The sequence below is a fragment of the Manis pentadactyla genome, chromosome 5 (genome assembly GCF_030020395.1).
Source record: "Manis pentadactyla isolate mManPen7 chromosome 5, mManPen7.hap1, whole genome shotgun sequence".
Classification (NCBI taxonomy): domain Eukaryota; kingdom Metazoa; phylum Chordata; class Mammalia; order Pholidota; family Manidae; genus Manis; species Manis pentadactyla.
In genome coordinates this window covers 5,710,187-5,728,889 of record NC_080023.1, presented here as the reverse complement: position 1 = coordinate 5,728,889, position 18,703 = coordinate 5,710,187, and the positions used below count along the sequence as shown (strand labels likewise).

The window sequence follows — 18,703 nt, the reverse complement described above, 5'->3', positions numbered from 1 at the left end:
GTGAGAGTGGTGGCAGACAAGGTCAGGGGTGCTCAGCAGACTGTCATTCAATGAATGGACGAAGCAGATGCTACAACCTGAGCCTCCATTTGCACACCTGGAAAATGGGGATAATCGCACCCACCTCGTGGGATTACTACAAGAACAGAACACATGTAACATAAACAGGACAACATAACAAAACAAACAGAAGGACACAGCACAGCACAGCACACCCGGTCACATCACAGGTCACACCAGCTCAGCAGAATGTGATGGGACATGACAGGGTGTGACAGCATGTGACATGGCAGAGCAATGAGAACACAGCACAGCACAGCCTAAAGGAACACAATTAGCACAGCACAGCGCCCCCGAGACGCCCAGTGCAGAGGGTGGCAGGTCACTCTGAGCTCCCCATGGAGAGCTAGTGTCCTTCCCTTCGCAGCCTGCCCGCCACCCTCTCCTCCATGTCACATCCCTTGAGGTCCCACAGCATCCGAGAGCCTACTGTGGACGTGGCCTTGGGCCCAGACTCTAACCTAGGCTCCCAAGCGATCCCTCAGACTGGCCACGGGGATAACACGAGAGAGGACCCACATCCTCAGTGTCTGCCCGGCGCACTCAGAAGAAGCATGCACCCACAGTGACCCACTATGCCCGACATCCCCATCGACAGAGTGGAGACAGGACGGCAGCGCAGGAACGGTGGCCTAAAGCCACATCACGGGAGCCCCTAGGACTTGACCTCAAGTTTGCTGACTCCTGAGCTCAGTATCTTTAAATACTCAGGGCTCAGCTAACACCATGAATTAACTAGTTTTCATCTCCTGATCTAACAGGGATAATACCAAAAAGAGGGAAATTGTTGGTCAATGCTGCTTAGGAAAGAGCCAGGCTGGTGGGCACGACCCTCAAGCCCAGAACCAGGACTGGGACTGGGAGAGGACAACGCTAAGAGGGCAGGGGCAGGGGCAGGGGCGACTGTGCACATGTGCTGATGTCAAACTGGTAGCCCAACACAGGCCTTGGAAGGAGCCCTTACACCAGGGAAACGGGCAAACGATGCAGATCAGGGCTTCTCACCTCCCTGAACCCAGCGAGGGTCAGCTGCCAGCATGTGTGGCCAGGGGCCAGGCCGTGTGGGGCCCCGAGGTCACGGAGGATGTGAAGAACTGAAGAAAGAGGGCGGCAAACCCGACCTGGACATCTCTTAGTGATTACGAGGGCCTTTGAAAGGCATTTGCATACATGGCCTGAGAGCCCTGGGAGCCACTGGCAGATCTGTCAGCCGTGAGATACTCCCCCTGTTCAGGGTCCTGGATCCAAACAGGCCAACAGGCAGGAAACTGAGGGGTTACCTAGTGGGAGGAGAAAGACGGGTGGGGAAGGCCCAAGGGAATGGTGACAGACTGAGCACTGCTAATTCTGCTTTGCATGTGACACCACCAATTCCCACAATAAACTCCCACCCCACCTGCACTATCTCAGAGCAGTACTTGGGAAGGGAGCCAGGCTCAGTCACTCGCAGGAGCCCACCCCTGCCAGTTGTGCACTCCTGCCAAAGGGCACTGAGCTTACACACTTCACGCCACGGCAGACACCCCTGCCCCTCCGAGGCACCTGTTCTCTTTCACACCAAGCCCTGGAACAACTTTAGAGTCAAATACTTAATTCCTGCCAAGACAGGTCCTTGTCAGCTCAAAAGCAGAGGAAACGCCTCACTTCGATTATGTGAAAACATCGTTATTCATTGTTCCAAAACCTTTTAAAACTCTTTTGATAAAGATCCCTTACTATTTATCTACCACCATGTTATACATTCTGCACCCTTCTAAGGACAGAGATGAAAAAATAGAATGTGAAAGAATTTTTTTAGAATGTGAAAGAATGTAAAAGCTCCTGAAAGTACCCACTGTTTTTTAATTCAGAAAGCATATGTCTGCATTTCTTTTTCTTCCCCTATGGGAAAAGCAGCAGGTTTAAAGTCAGAAAACACCAGCCCCCCCCGCAGTTCTCCCACCCCCTGCCTGCCTTGGTCAATTCACCTTTCCTCTGCTGGTCATTTTTCTCATCTGAAGAATGGGTGTATAATACTGACCTCTCAGCACTACTGGGATCTTCAGGTGAGAAAATGTGAGCTAAAGTGTTCCGAATGTTTTCAGTCTCAACATACCACCTCAAGAGAAGCCCCACCATTTTGCACACATCCAGGGGTTGGCTGCTTGGGTCACATGGATTGCATGCTTATTATGTGCTGGGCCCTTTCTAGGTGCTGGGGGTGGAAGGCAGAACAGGTCAGGGAGCTGGTAGTGGGGGCATGGAAATGAACAAGTCCAGAAACCAGGACGTTTCAGACAGTGACCAACTACAGCAAGGCATGGAGCGCAGCACATGCTGGAGATGACCGGGAAGGGATTATATGGGAGGGGCGCTTGGAGCATCTCGGCACAGGTGACACCATGCTGAGATGTCACTGGGCCACCAAGAGCTGGATCTGTGCTGTTCTGGGGAAAGCATGCACTTGGCAGAAGAAAGAGCAAGTTCAACGGCCTGCTTGGGTGGGAGTCCCCAGGGGCAGAGCTGGAGACGGGGACTGGGGTGCACACAACTTCCTGAGAGAGGAACTCAGAGCATTGTGTAGGCAGTGAGGGAATCAGACCAGGAGGGGGAAGGGCCATGCCATGCAGGGGCCTCAGGTAAGGCCTCGGGCCAACTGGTCTGCAGGTGGCTCTGGAGCACACACAGCGTCTGAGAGTTGTCAGCCTGAGGCACCAGAGAGGTGCCCAAGAAAGGCAGCTGTCAATCACCACCCTGTAAGGCCCATGTGAGTGCCTTTTCTGACCCTCCTGAGCTGACGGGAGCATTCTCCTGGTGCCACGCAAGGACCAGCCTCTGTGCCCCGAGACCCTGGCTTTGGGAGCAGCTGAGGAAGCAGGAGGCACAGGCACCTCTCAGGCCAGGTGGCCCCCGTCACTGAGGTTGATGCCCCGGAGAGGGTGTGGCTCTGAACCATGAGCAGCAGACATGCATGGCCACCAGGGACAGTCACAGGACCTGGGTAACAGGACTTAGGCTGGGCACTGGTGTGTCTGTCACCAGGGGCCTTCAGAGGTTGGGTTAACAAGCCTGACAGTTCTGGAAACAGCCAGATGCCGACACGGCTAGGGAGGAGAGGACAGGGGCGGGAGATGAGATGGGCCCCGGCCGGGCAGTGGGGCAGGAGCCTATGGGATCAGCAGCTGGCAGGTGCCCCACCTCTGCAGCCAGGAGGCCACGGAGACGTCCATCCTACCTGCAGCTCAGGGGCAGTCAGGGCCTGGTCCAGTCTCAGGAACTCTGCTTCTCTCCAAGCAGTCTGAAATCGCTGCAGCAGGACGCGGGCCCGGATCTTGGGGAGGGCCAGGCTCCTGTCCATCTGAGCAAAGCAGCCCTGAACCTCCTGCCTCATGTGGAGCAGCTCCTCTTCAGACAGGGAGAAGGCTGAGGAGCAGAGCTTCCTGGAAAGGCAAGGAGGGCGATGTGGGTGAGCTCGCATCAAGAGGAAGCAGTGGGTGCTGGGGAGCAGGAGAGCTGGGCAGCTCTCATCTTCAAAGAGCAGCCCCATCAGTGAGATCCACGTCTGGGAAAACACACACCCTCTGCCCATCGCACATTCTCTCCACGAGCAGCCCTTGAGCACCAGATGCAGGTCGTCTTAGATGACGTCTCATGGGAGCTGAGACTGGGTGTGTCTGTGGGCAGGTTTCCAGCATTTGTGACCTTGAGGACAACCTGGTCTTGCTTTAGAAATAGACATGGAAACAAGGAACTGTCTGCTCAGCCTGGCCAGCAGCAAGCAGAGACCGGTGGCCCAGAGGACAGATGCCCAGCTCAGCTCAGGTGCACAGGGACACGGGCAGCCTTGCACCCAGTCTTCGAGGAGGATGACAGGCAACTCTCAGGTAGAGAAATCCTGTTCACACTGGAAACCATGATTTGCTCTTAAGGGTTGACTTGTACCCCCTCAAAAGGATGTCCAAGTCTGGACCCTGGGTACCTGTGCAAATGGTCTTATGTGGAAATGGGGTCTTTGCACATGCAGTTAAGAAGTAAGCTAAGATGAAGTCCTCTTGAAGTAGGGGGCCCTTAATCCACTCTGACTGGTGTCCTGGTAAGAGAAGAAAGACGCCCAGGGAGGAGGCCAGGTGACAGCGTGGACAGGGTCTGGGATGTCCTTCTCATTCTTCCCGCTGTGAATGAGGTGTGTCTGTTCATGTGTTCATTTACAAATATCCTCTGCAATGTCTGATCGACAGTGTACAAAATAAGCATTGTGGATGCTTTACATGCAGAAATATCTGCAGTCTACTACTGCGGGGGGCCAGGGCCAGCCCCACCATGCCCAAATCTCAGTGGGAGAGGGCCGTGCTGTGGCTCAGCGAGGAAGTTCTCCCATGGAAATAGAACAGGCCCTTCAGGGCTGACGGGGCCCCAAACACCAAGAGTCTGAAGGTGCCCGGCCCATGTTGCTGACACCTGCCTTGGGTTTCTCACTTCACGGGGTCCCCCAACTTTTTTAAAGGGACCTCAGGAAGGTGCAGCTCCTCTCTCGTACCTCATCTCTTGGGGAACTTTTGGCCCCCGTCTGCTAGGTGCGTGGGATCCGAGTGAAAGTGACTCTGAAATGGATCTGGGCTGTTACTCCTGCCCACCTTCGAACTGAATCAGCCCTGGGTGTCTCGCCTTAAGTCTCTATTAGGAGCCAGGAGGACACAGAAATATGGGAGACAGGATCTTTACCCTATAGTAGTTTAAAACCCATCTAGGAGTTTTGGAAAGAAGTCTCAAAGGGATGCTCCCCTCCTGGCAAAAATCTGCATCCTTATTAATTGCTACTTAATCTGACCAGGTGTACGGCAACTTTATGCTGCTTGAAATCAGGACGCTTACACAGATATGTTTCAAAACTACTGTTCAAAGCTATTTTTACACAATGCCTCAGAAATAAAGCCGCCACCTTTTAAAACCTTAGGTCAGCAAAGTATATAAGCATATTCACATCATGTGCTTCACCAGTTGACCCACTTTAACCCACAGAAAAATCAAAAAGAGTTTTCTGACAGCAAAGTGAGATTCCTCCTCCTCTGCTGACTAAGTCAGCAGCAGAGTTAGTAACACTCTGCAAAATGGACCCAAATGCAATTGAAGAAAACACCATCTGGCAACGGGAATGTCAAGTCTAATTCATATGCTTCAACGAGTCCAAAGCAGGTTGGAACGTGTAAAGTGACAATGGTTGAATGTAGATTGAGCTGAATCACTCCTGTTGAGAGCAATTCATGGGAAAAGGAACTGATGTTTAAATATCTGATTTTTTCAGGCTTAGAGAAGACAGCATCTTGTGTGTTCAAGAAAATAAACACTAACAGAGATTGGGAAACACACGAGCACAGAAACATGAGAGAGAGAAAAGGAAGAGCTGAGAGCTCGCCGTCCAAACCGAGACAACACTGCTCTCTGCAAACCCCCGGGGACCTATTGTCCCCGGGTCCCTGCCGCAAGTCAGTCCCCGGGAAGAGCCTCTGTAGGAAGAGGCGTGAAATCCTTGAGGCCAAGAAGATCCTGGTCCAGGGGAGGTACTGCCTCCAACACCAGGCGGGCACTGCACAAAGATGCTCTGCTGTGATGCCCAGCACAGGGCTCAAGGTCGCGCAGGCCTCCCGACCACGGACGCTGAGCAGAGCCTTCGGGATCCACGGGGAAGAGACGGACAGGCTGACCAGATGCCCTGGAGAGCTCTCCCTCCCTCCCTCCTCTGCTCCTGGCCACCACGCCCCCTCCACCATCCTGTCAGTGCAACTGCTTCTAATAAAAGGGCTTAGATTCAGAATTTAAATTATCATGAGATTGGACTTAAACTGTGGAGTGTCTACACCAGAAAAGAATACTGAAAGGGCCTGGGTTTGGTTTGGTTACTGGCATGAATGGGGTTTTCTGGGTGGCCAGTTGGTTTGTTGAAAGAAAAAACAACTGTATGGAATATTGGTTGAAGGGCAGAGAGGCCCTGTGTTACTGCCAAATGGGCACCATCCTGTCCTCTGTGTAAATGCTTATGTAGTGACTCTGAACCATCTATTGGGGGTATTGCTTATCTCCACTGTGCCGCTGTTGGTTTGATCTGTCCCACACCAGTCAGACCCGTCTCCCCGCGTCACACCCACAGAGGACCAGGATCTCCTACCAGGCTGCTCCCCCCACATCTTGCTGCCTCTCAGCAAAGTGCAGTGGCCCCCTGCCCACTCATCTCTGGCTCCCAGTCCCACGTCGGTGGCTGGCACACAAAACGTGCCTCCTCCGGAGTCTGGCAAAGATCTCAACGCTCCACTATGGACCCAATTCAGTGAACTGCTTATGCCCTGCTTACCATAACCACCTAATTATGTGACTCCCTTCCTCCCGACAATCTGAGCTCTTCCAGCACAGGAATGACAGAATTAATGGCAGCAACTACCACTTACTATCCACTTATTGTGGACCAGGGACTGGGTTAGAAGATTTAAATGTGTTAACTCAGGTAATCCTTCATCGATGCTAGGAAGGTGGCATCTTGCTAGACAGCGTGGTGACCTAACCTACAGTCACTTCCTTACACCTTGTCAACTCAGCTTCTGTTCAGAGGGGCTGCCCTCCAACAACGTGGGGAAAGGAACACCGCTCACAGCCCTGGGGAGGGACTCTTCATTGGTGCAAGGCTGGAACTGGCAACGGTGGCTCATGGACCAACTCCAGCCCCCTGCCTGCTTTCATTAGTAAGGTTCTACTGGAATTCAGTCACATTCACAAGTTTACAGACTGTCTACTGCTGCTTTCTCACTACCACGGTAGAGATGACTAGTTTTAACCAAAACTATATAGCCCTCAGAGCCCAAGATCTTTAATGTCTGGCACTCAATAGATAAAGTTCACAGACAATCATAGGTATTTCAGTTTCCTTGTCAGCGGATGGTTTGGACCTGGGCTTGTAATGTAGTCCTGTCCAGTGGGATCAGAAGGATCAATGCCTCAGACATTAAAATGATGAATGTGACACCAGGAGCCACAGCAGCCATACTGAAACCATGAGGAGATGGACCCAAAGACCAAGGAAGCACAGTGACAACAGAGCACAAAGATGGCAGGAGCTGGGTCCCTGACCAAAGCACGAGCCACTGAATCTAACTTGGAAACATGTACCTCCAGACTTTTTCATATAAAATATTTCTTAATAATCTGATATCATGTGCTGTTAAAGGCACCCTAAATGATTTAGTACTGTCATCCCATCTTACAAGCAAGATGAGGCTCAGAGAGGTTAAGTAACATTCTTGCACTCAGACAGCTGGTGGTGGGACTTCACCCAGGCTTTTTGGTTCATGCTGTACACACCTCATTCCTCCCTATAACATCATACTGGCCATGTTTGGAACATCTGAAATTTCCAATCTGACGTGCCAGCCTCAAACAATTGCCAAAAGCTCTGTTGTCACTCTTACACCACATTTTGAGCCACATCTCAGTCTGCACAAAGACTTGGCAAATGTTGCAGGGAAGTAAAGGCCTGTGGAGCACTGGTCCCTCTGCAATTGGCTTCACCTAGTCCTCACGGCTTCCACAGCTCTCCCACGCCTTTTAAAACATCACTGTGCAATTTATCTGTTATTTTCTAGTTATCACTGTAGGAGTGCTGGCTATCTCGAGAAGTGAGTGTCATCACATGGTTCCTGGATTAGTAATTGAAATAAATAGCCCAGTGACTGACTGACTGACTGAATGAATGAATGAATGAGTGAAGAGGCCAGGTGAAGACATGCGGCAGGAAGGGGTAACCCCAACACTAAGTGCTGCCTGACATATGATGAAACTGGGAGGGCTGTGAATGGCCTCGTGGCAAGTTTGCCTTCCCACTCTGCTCCGCGGATAAGGTCCCCTTATCAAACCACACTTGTCACTGCAGGGACCAGAGGCAGTTCCTGCTCATTCCTGCCAGCCCGTGGAATTATCCAACAAACCAATCATATCCTCCCTTGAGAACCAGGGGGCACCCTGCCCTTTTGTTACTACAAGCCTGCCTCCCGCTGGCCCTGGCTGTTACTGCTGAGTGGCCCTAGGTGGCCTGCAGTGTCCTCCCTGGGCTGTGAGGACACGTGACCAATAGGCTGCCACCCATCTCATCTGTGCAGCAGTCGGTGCTGTCTGTTCGGCTACCCCCGTGACCACAGGGCAGGACCTGCCCTCACGGTGGGTGGAGGGAGGTGGTGAAAACGCCCGGGGAAACTCACATAAAGATCAGGTGCTCCCAGCGTCTCAGCTCCGCCTGCTCCTCCGTGGAGGCCTCCAGAGCGCCGTCCTTCAGCCTCTGCCTCACGCTCTGGACGCCCTCCCGGTCCCGGTCCCGCTCCTCGCCCTCGAGCTGCTCAGCCCGGGTAGCCATCTCCTTGCCGTGCTCCTCCAGGATCTGCTGCAGGAAGAGCCAGGGCACGCTGCGCTTGAGCAGCTCCTGCGTCATCCCCGAGTTCTGGAGGCGCCGCAGCTCCTCGGTGGCCCTCTCGGACAGCAGCAGGGTCAGGGCCCTGAAGTCGTCCCGGGCGGCCTGGTCCAGGCGCTCCTGCAGCTCCTCCAGGGCGGCACTGTGGTCCAGCATCAGGCTCTTCCACTGGCCCAGGTACTGGCCCACATCCTCAGCAGCTCGGAGGGCTTCCCCGAGGGACAGCTGCTCCTTGCGCTGCTCCCTGTGCTAGGGGGGATTTCAGAACAGAAAATTCAGCGGGGACGGGGCTTTCTCCTAGGAGAAGGAACGCAGGTATAAAGGCCCTGTGGTGGAGAGAAAGCCGACATACATAAAGATGTCCGTCTTGGTGTTATTTGTAACAGTGGGCCTGCAGACAGCCTTGGTTCTACTTTGCGAGGACATGGGACAGTCTGCCTTTTGTTGGTGGGTCCTGGTGACCAGAGTATCAATTCCTTCATTCTACAAATATTTGTTGAGCGCTTATTATATTCATAGCACTGGGGATACAACTTAAACCTTTGCCTTTATGGAGCTATATCCAAACTGCTGCTCACAAGATTTATCAAAAACAGCAGCAAGAAAAGGTATCTCTGGAGAATGGCTGGAATCTGCAGTTCTCATCCTTCTGGACCCCAACTTTGAATCACGCCAGATCATCAGAGAAATATGGTCTCTGATAAAAAACAGTTTCCACTGATAAAATTAAAAGGTTGTTCTGTGTCCCCTTCCCTCCCTCCTGAATGGTACCAGACAATCACCACATGTAGGTATCATGCTGCATTTCCCATATACCCCCCTAAATCCGTCCAGATGGGCTCTTGTCAGCTCCTACCTGGCCACGTGCTAGAGCCTCCCCGGGGTTTGTAACTCCAGCCCCCTCCGGCTCTGACACGCTCCTCACATGAGCTTCCTAAACCCCAAATCTGATCATGTCCTTCTCTTCTCAAAAACCATTTCATGTTCCCGACCGTCCTGGGATGAAGGGTGAACCCTGTGCCTGGCACACCTGGCTCTCGCTGATGTGGCACAGCCCCCTGGGCAAGCCCCCAGCTCCTACCCTCGTGTCCCTGCCCGCTCCACCTGCACTCTCACACCTCTCAAACACGGCTGTGCCACCTACTCGAGTGCTCCCCCTTAGAACAAGACGCCTCCCACCACCCGCAATGTCCTTCCTGGCCTTGTACACACCAAACACACATTTGCCCTCCTGGACTCAGTTCACCTGCACTTGCTCTGCAAAGCCACCTCCAGCAGGAAGAGTAGCCTCCTCTTGGCATTACTGGCTTGCACTGCATGTGGCGTGAAGTGAGTACCACGTGATGCATTTATGTGTTTACCTGTTGGTCGTTTCTCCCTCAAGGTGAGCAAACAGCTGAGCAGCTTAGTGTCAAGAATGAGGGTTAGGCCCTAAGTCAGCCACAGGTTCAGGCCCATGTCGGCCACTTATTACATATTTGACCTTGGCGACATTACTTAATACTGTGATCGGATTATCCATGGCCCAGACATTCCTCTGTGGAAATCTAATGCCTGACGTGGGCGGATGGAGGTGGGCCTTCAGGAGGCACACAGGTCATGAGGACAGGGCCTCCATGCTGGAACTTCACCCTTATGAATGAGGCCCCACAGAGCTCCCCTGGCCCTCGCACCAGGTGCAGACACAGCAGGGAGTCAGCAGTCTGCAACCCAGAGAGGGTCCTCCCAAGAACCCCCACACTGGCACCCCAATCTCAGACCTCCAGCCTCTAGTACTGTGAGCTATAAATGTCTGTTGTGTATATGCCCCCAGTCTGTGGGATTTTGTTATAGCAGCCCGACCAGATGAAGACACCTATGCTCTCTAATCTTCAGAGTTTTCATTAAAAAAAAAACAAAAACATTAGTATCTACCTTATAGGGTCAGTGTAAGGATTAGATACGGTACCTTATGAAACACACTCAGCACAGTGCTAAGTAAGCTCAATAAATGTGACAGCACCTATTGCTGTCATTACTCACTCACCCACAATCCTATGCCCTCACCAGGCAGACACAACTAATCTACCTCGACCCCCTGCTTTGCTGAGGCCAGGGGGGACCCTCGACACAGAATTCCAGGAAGTGACTGCCAACTGATCGTTGGTGGCCCATCGTGATGCCTGAACACCTCAGCTCTCTGACAGCAATGCCTGGCCTGGGACTTGTGTACGTTCAAAATGGTTATGCCAAGAATAAATAGCATGATTCCTTATATACCTTTTGCAGCAACTCTCGTCTTCTCTTAATAATTAATTTTTGGTGGAGTTTTCTCTTTTCATGCTTTAAGTCGTTGTCCAGCTTCTGTTTTATGGAAAAAACTTCTGTCTGAGCCCGCTCCAATAGCACTTCCATCTGATCTTCATCCAGGTATCCGGCTCTAGACGCAAAAGCAGCAGTTAGTCAGTGTGCCCCCCACACTCACCTCTGGCTTGACTGGCATGTGGCTTGAATCAGAAAAGCCTTTACTCTGAAGAAGGAGGGCAGAACGGGCAGCTAAGACCCTGCTGAGATGCAAGAAGGGAAGGGTCGGCACCATTCGAGATGCACAGAGGAGGCTCAGCATCAGGAGAGAAATCACCTCTTCGGGCAGAGAGCGGCCAAGGTCTGAGAGAAAGTAACATTCAAAAGACCACAGTGGTACAGAAAGGATTTTCCAGGAGGAGATGGTAGATTAGGAATTCTTGGTGACAAAATGGCCCAAGCAAAGTCCAGGAGGCAAACGCAGGGAACACCGTGTGAAGGCTGGTTCTGTGGGTCCATGTGGCTGGCCAAGCATGCCCAGATCTGAACAGTATTTCTGAGGGTGTCTGTGAGGCTGTTTCCAGCTGAGATTATCGTTTCGATGGGTGGGCTCAGGAGAGCAGACAGCCCTCTTCGATGTGGGTGGGCATCATGCAAGTTGTTGAGGGCTTAAACAGAAGAAAAGGCAGAGAAAGGAGGAATTCACCCCCTTTTCTCTGCCTCTGTGTTGGAATTGGGGTGACTCTCCTCATCTCCTGTTGTCAGACTGGGATTGCCCTGTTCTCAGGCCCACAGACTCAGACTGAATCACCACACAGGCTCTCCTGGGCCTCCGACTTGCAGACGGCAGACTGTGGCTCTTCTCAGCCTCCACAGCCACATGAGCCAACTCTTCATTCATACCTTAGTGGTTCCGTTTGCCTGGAGAATCCTGACTGCCGCGCTGTGTACTGCCACTATTAGCACCACCCTTCCCAGTCTGTCAGCATCACTGTGCCAGGCCCCCTGCTTGGCAAAGGTAGATTCTCCATGGAATCTTCTTAGAGGAATGAACAGGTGAATGAAAGCATGGCATATACATATTTTAGAAATACAAGTCTGTGCCAGCCTTTCAACATAAAATTCAAAAATCAGAGGTCAAACACATTTCCCTGGTGACTGCTCACTCGGTACAACCATCTGTCAGGCAATACAGCTCCAGGCAAGGAACTGTTTCTTTTACTTGAGTGAAAATTGATCAGGAAGGTCAAGCCAATTGCAGTGACAAACTCATCAGCATCTCTGGGTGGGGAGCAGCCACACAGTTCACACCTTACCGAATCCTCCTTATACAGAACAAGTGGCGAAGTCCTAATGAAACTACCTAGGAATTAGAACCAATTCATAAAACCGTGGATCATGATTTTTAAAAAACAACAGCTTTAGAGTCATGTCCCTATTCATGTTAGAACTTCTCATCACCTAACAAGAATAAATTTGATGGTTTATGATTAAAAGTCTCAAAGGCTAGCTGACCTCTGTGGTGGTGGGGTGGGCTGTACTGATGAAAACCTGCATCTCTATCACTTACCCGACAGGCTGTGACCCGGGTGCTGCTGAGGAAGCCCATTCGGAATCCAAGACAGGCAACTACGTATTTCTACTTCACCCCAAAGGAGAACCCCGAGTCGGCAGAGCACCACAGCTCAGAGGAGCGGGTGTGACCAGCACATGTTCCCGTAAGCCTCCACCGCTCATTTCCCAGTGAAGTGCTGGGGATTGCTTTAAAATAACTCAGGTGGGGATGGGCTACATCACGATCAGCCAGCAGTTGGTACCGACTGAAGTTGAGTGGCAAGCACCTGGGGGTTCACTGTGTGGCTGCCTCCACTATCGTGTGTGTTTCTGTGATTCTACAATGCAGAGGAGTCTTACAACTGGAGAATTCTCCTTAAGAAATAAGCAAGGAGCAGCCAGGGCACCCAATGAACGAACAGCGGTGGATGGTCTTTGATGAGGGATGTTGGGGTGAAGCAATAGGTCTGCATCATGCTGCAGTTCTGGGGCTTTACCTCTCATGTTTCTGGATGAGGAGGGTCAGCTGGGCAGCAGCCGTGCTCAGAAGGCCTTGCACACGGGTTTCTGATGACTGTATATTCTGGACCAGGTACTCCCTGTGGCCAAATCTTTTACTTAGATGGTATCTCTTATTAGCCTGGAAAAAGTCCATTAACTCTTCTACATTCTCCTGTTAAAAAAAATTTAAGTACATTTATGAAAATGAAATTAATTAAAATCTAGAGAAAATTCTTTCTAGACATTTCAAGTACTGCATTTCCTTTCCGAAGAAATGCACAGGAATAGAAGCACTGGGATTAACACCTTAACCTCCCTGCCCTTGACAGAGGCTTAGAAAAAAATTACAGACTGGTGAGAAGTGAGGGCTTTGGAAAGTGTGTGTTATCAAAACACCTCCACTGCTCCAAGAAATGGAACGTCCCCTCTATCCGTGCACACATGCACACCCGTGGAGTTCCCAAAATACAACCGCAGATGGGCTGAAGTTCTGGGATAAATCAGCCACCAGCCGTTTCCCACGGGACCCCCACACTCCCCGAGGAGATGAGGCGGTCACACTCACAAAGAGCGGCAGGAAGTTTTCTCGGCCTACAAAGCGAACAAAACCCAACCCAACACCGAGAGCAGTAGTAACCTAGCGCATGCCGGCTGTTTTATCACGTCCACTGGGCCCAGAGTGTTTCTTAACTTACCTAATCCAGTCTAGGGAGCAAATACTATTATTCCCCTTTCACAGAGGAGGGAAGTGAGTCCACATCGCACAACCGGTAAGGGACGGAGCAGGGATTTGAACTCAATCTGACTGAAGGACCTGTGCTCTGACTTCCTAGTAGGTTGTCCCTCAAATCCAGTTTTAACCAGTGGCACTGTCATTAGATCAGCTGTAATTAAAATACTGGCCTCCGCGGTATTATCCCGGCCAATTAAGATGGGCTGTGCTGTCTCTTTTCTGTCGGTGGAAACACCGTCCATGCAGGTTACCAAAAAGATCAACACTTCGTTCAACCGGAAGCGGCTGACGCACAGCCTCCTTTCCACACATAAGCGAAAACCTCTCTAGTTCCTGACACCTGAGAATTCGCACTGTCCAGACAGTGACAGCTGGTTGGTCAGATGCGGCTGACCTCTGCCACGTCTCCCTGAGAGTTACGGGCAGCGGAATCAGTATGACAGGAATACTGTGGCAATACTGCTCTTCTGCGTGGAGCTGGATCCGTGCTGGCTGACCCGAGCCCGTCACGTAAGGCGACCCATCACTGGCACCCTCGAGCACTCACGCAGCTGGGGTCAGACAAGTCTGTGTCATGGCCCTATTATCACCCATGGCAGCTATTTCTCTGACTCCAGCATTATGAGTAACAACATGCATTCTTTCTAACCTGGATGCCCTAGTGCTGAGTCATCCATTACCCACCGGAAGTCGAAAAATGACTGTGAAATCTGTTAATACTTAAGTGGTGCCATGGGGTCTGAAAACCTTACTAGGGAAACAACAGAATTTTTAATCTACTCTCACTGATACTTTAGTGGGAAAAATCTAGAGCAAAATGGAGAGGCTGGCTGGTTCTCTCCAGGCCCAAGGCTCACCCTGGTCTCCTCCTGGCATGGCCCTGCCCCATTGCAGCCCTCACTCCCTGGGCCTGGGTCAGGACCAAAAGCTGCCGTGTGACTGCACTGTGTGTGTGTGTGTGTGTGTGTGTGTGTGTGTGTGTGTCTCCACTTGCATAAGAAATTCTGCAGCAGTGTTGACTGTTTCCTATAAACTATTTTCACTATCATCTAGAATTTATTCAGATTAGTAACATTCACACCCAAGCTTACATGCAAGAACATACACAAATTCTCTCAGGCATATTGAGACACATCACAAACTCTAGCTATACATCACACACACATGCACACACACACACACATCTATACATATGTTTATACATTTTTAATTACCATATACATCAAATATGTATTGTGCTAAACACTGGCTTTCCAGGAATCAGCTCGTTAAACTTTCATCACACCCTGTGTGGATTCTATTGGCCCCATTTTACAGGTGAGGAAACTGAGGCTCAGAGAAGTTAGGCAAGGTGCTTAAATTCACACAGCTGATGGGGGATGGGACTGGAATTCGAGTCGAAGGCCTGTGCTTCAAGACACCTCTGCCCCGCTTACTAGAAACTCACTCACACATCAAGTAGAAGGAAGAGCCTAGCTCACTCGTTCATGGCACTAAAGAAGAGACAGGATTTAATTCTGGGAGAGGAGAAATTTACAGCTAAGGGGAATTACTCTCCCTTCAGAGCAATTTGAATCATTACCTGTATTTTAGAGTAATCTTGCAGTAGCACTTTAGCCGCCTCTGGCTTCAGTTCCCCTTTGAAAATAGCACTTTTTATCTGGGTAAAAAAGATATTGTGCAGCTCGCTTCTCTGGAAAATGGCCAGCTGCCTGTGGGCCTTGGCAAAGTCCTCCTCTTGCTGCAGGCTGAGCGAGCCCCTCAGGTGCTCCTGCTCTAGGCCGTGGAGGGTCCGCAGGAGGTCACTGCACTCAACAGCCAGCTACAGGGAGAAGAGCAGACGTGAGACTGACGCACTGAGCAGGCATGTGCACATGGCATATACACACACACATGATGCACAGAATGCATACACATACACACAACACACAGGGCATGTGCACACACACTCACATGAAACACATATGTACACACACACACACAATGTCCCAAATTGATAATGATGAAGCTGCTAAGCTCTGGGAAATGCTATCACAACCTGTCCATCTCTGTCATCGTAATGTTTTCCAGAGCGACCTCAAAGCACAAAATTCACAAGGGTGGAATTTTGCAAATCAAACTGCCTAAAAATAGCCTGCAAAATGGAAGCATCAGTGGACTGTGCTGTCAGCTCTCAGGCTTACGTCCATCATCTTTCATTCTTAAATTAGTTGAAGAGAAAAGTATCAGCCATCAGGCCCAAGTTGAGATCATTTAGGTAAAAAGGGAGGCAAAGAGGAGTTAAGAGATGGCTACCTGGATGCCTGCACTTCACATGGTGCCCATGAGGGAAGGAGGGGAGGCACACCTTTGCTGGCTCCTGACGCCTTCACACCACTACCCCAAAGGCCCACGCCCCAGGAGAGGAGTGGCACCGATTCCACAGGCAGAGGCAGAATTCTAGGATGGTCTCCCAGAGCCCCAGCTCCCAGTGTGCTCAGCACAGAAACCCTCCCTGTGGGAGTGGATGTAAACTTAATGCAATGGACCGTCATTCAGGATCGGCTATTACACACCCAAGGCGAAGGGGTCTTGATGATGTGATCAGGTCCCTAATGAGCTGACCCTGAGTTACTGGAAGGGAAATTATCCTGGGTGGGCCTGACTTAATGAGATGAGTGTGCAGGGGAGAGAGGTGCTGTCCTGCAACAGCTGGCAGCACGCTGGGAGCCGAGGTGGAGGCGGCACGCCTGGAGGAGCCGAGGGCCTCGGTCCTACAACTGCAAAGAAGTGAATTCTGCCGACAACCCCGGGCTCCAAGAGTGGGAGGGAAGGCAGCCTGGATGGGACCCGGAGGGCAAGCGTGCACAGAGACCCGGCTGAGCCACGCCCAGACCCCGGACCAAGGAAACGGTGACGATAAGCGGTGTTGAGTTGCTAGATATGGGGGCTTTTGCCGTGCAGCTGTAGCAATCAACACACACCGCCTCCCAAGTGAAGGATCACAACTCAGGGAAGCCAGGTCTTTTCCTGGTTCTTGGCAGGGCTCGGGGGAGGAGAGAGGCAGCTGCAGCCCCAGCTTCAGGCTCCAAGTTCTGGGACCACTCAGACGTCAGGCAGTGCCACACGCTGGAGCAGAGTCGGGGCAAAGGGTACGAGGCAGAGGGCTCTAGCCCAGCAGACAAGGTCAAGAGGACACAGGCTCGGGTGCAGGGGACACGGCGTGGTGGCTGTGACTAGGCTGAGGCAGAAGGGTGGTGATTCAGCAGCGGGAAGGCCCGTACCTCCTCCCACTGGACATGATGGGAACGAGCCACCCTCACAGGCGCAGCGCCACGTCCCCAGTCCCCCAAGTCACAGACCTGCCCACCTCCTCCTCCAGTCACTCACAAAGGCCTATGAAGGGGACATACGCCCATCTTTCCAGCAACTTTTACTTTTCAATCTGTTCAGAATCGGGCTCAGAAAGGGGAGTGTTATGTACATACCCTCCCCACCAAGAAGCCCAGCAGGCACCTAAGGGTGCTCCCAGGTCCATGGCCCAGAAGCCAAAGGACATTGCTGGCATCCTCCTGGCCCCATCTCCAGAATCCATCCCAATATTAACGGTTTGCCTCAGCCACCAGAAAACACCATCTTTTCTAAAAGCTGGTTTTATAAAAATGACCAGATTAGACTTTTCTGAGTCACCCTTCCAGAGAACAGTGGTCATTCACAGCTACTTTCTCTAAATTAGAGGCTGTACCTCACCCCCGACTCAGTACGGCAGGGACGTTTGCTCGAGAGAGCAGCTGCTGCCCTGTTGGGGCGATTCGTCCGTCAAAGTGACCTTCCTTTCGGGCAGTATGAAATTTGACAAACCCAAACCTCAATTTATTTTAATGAATAGGAATGAAATCTGGGGTGAAATACATTCAGCTTTTCACAGCGAGGACAAAATGCACATGTGAACACACACATGCAAATCCTAAAATGACATGACCTGCCCTTGTTTAGAGCACAAGGGAACGATATGTTTGTACCATAATGAGACACACTCTGAAATACAGTTTGATGGGAGCCTTCCACTTCCATGTCCAAGGCCCCTCAGAGGGGGTCCAGAAACCTGCAGAAATGCATTCAACCACTGACCTGGGTCAGTCCTCCCCTGAGAAGCCTAAACCCTAAAGCACGGGACACCCCCACTCACCTTGCCAAGCATGGGAGGATATGTACGGAAATGAGTGATGGCCTGGTATGAGAGGCACTAGGGAGTGGTGAGGACTGGGGCAAAGTGGAGAACAAGCTCTGCCTACAAGGCCAGTATTGTTCAGCCCCCCAGTGGGGGCTCTGCAGTTATGTGGACCCAGTGCGGCCACATTTTCCCACTTTTTAGAGAAACTGGAAGTCTGGATTTTTATATGAAATGTTGTATTTTAAATAGTGACAATTATGTGCAACTTAAAAGGTATATTAAAGTAATGGTCACTGACTCCCAAGTCCCTATTGAACTTTCCACTAAAATGGACATTTCAGGGAAACAAGACAAGTTTATCCTGTGACTTCAAGTGTTCCTAAAACAGCAACTTGTCCTGCAGAGGGGTCAGGGGTAGACCAGAAGGGGACTTCCATTATGGTTTGAGAACCAGAGGCTGTGCCAGGCTGCTCCGGAGCAACAGCAGTTCATAACACTGACTCTGCGACGTCGAAAATGTGAAATCATGGCTGTACTGAGTTATAGAACCTGTACTCAGTTTAAGAAGACCAGCAAATTGTAAAAATGGTTTTATAGAAATAAATGGATCAGAGATGGTTACAGCCTCTGATTGTTAAGCTTAAGAGTAAGAGTTCTGGCTCTGAAGGAATCTTTGCCTTTAAGACACTCACAAAGGTATCAGGGAGCCTCGGGGGGCCCAGGGCTGGACGCGCTCCTTGCTGCCTCTTCCTCGGGTGGCTGCGAAGCACCTGGGTCTAGCAGAGTTCCCACACAGAGGACGCACCCCGGACCGCCTGCCGGCAGCTGCCTGCAGGAAGTGGGGCACACCGCTTCCCCTGGGCCTGGGCTTCCCCAACTCAAAGTGGAAACACTTCACTTTCTCTGGCTGTTCCGTGTCACGGGCTTCTTTGAGGACTACACTAAGCGACGACTCATCGTAAACTCTAGCGCAGGGCCGGCACTGCCAGGCACT

The 18,703-nt window shown here is 51.4% G+C and overlaps 1 protein-coding gene across 5 annotated transcripts in view; it reads right to left on the bottom strand.

Moving 5' to 3' along the window:
• The window catches only part of EVC2 (EvC ciliary complex subunit 2), a 117,130-nt gene that overhangs the window by 33,115 nt on the left and 65,312 nt on the right, over positions 1-18,703 (bottom strand). For 4 of the 5 annotated variants that reach the window (XM_036921141.2, XM_036921138.2, XM_036921140.2 and 1 more), the window contains 5 exons: positions 15,139-15,378; positions 12,820-12,995; positions 10,745-10,904; positions 8,280-8,734; positions 3,275-3,479 (listed from right to left, as the gene is read on the bottom strand). In XM_036921141.2, coding sequence (XP_036777036.2) covers positions 3,275-3,479; positions 8,280-8,734; positions 10,745-10,904; positions 12,820-12,995; positions 15,139-15,378 — 1,236 coding nt within the window. The remainder of the gene's footprint in view (positions 1-3,274; positions 3,480-8,279; positions 8,735-10,744; positions 10,905-12,819; positions 12,996-15,138; positions 15,379-18,703) is intronic. The other variant, XM_036921142.2, reaches the window with a different exon arrangement.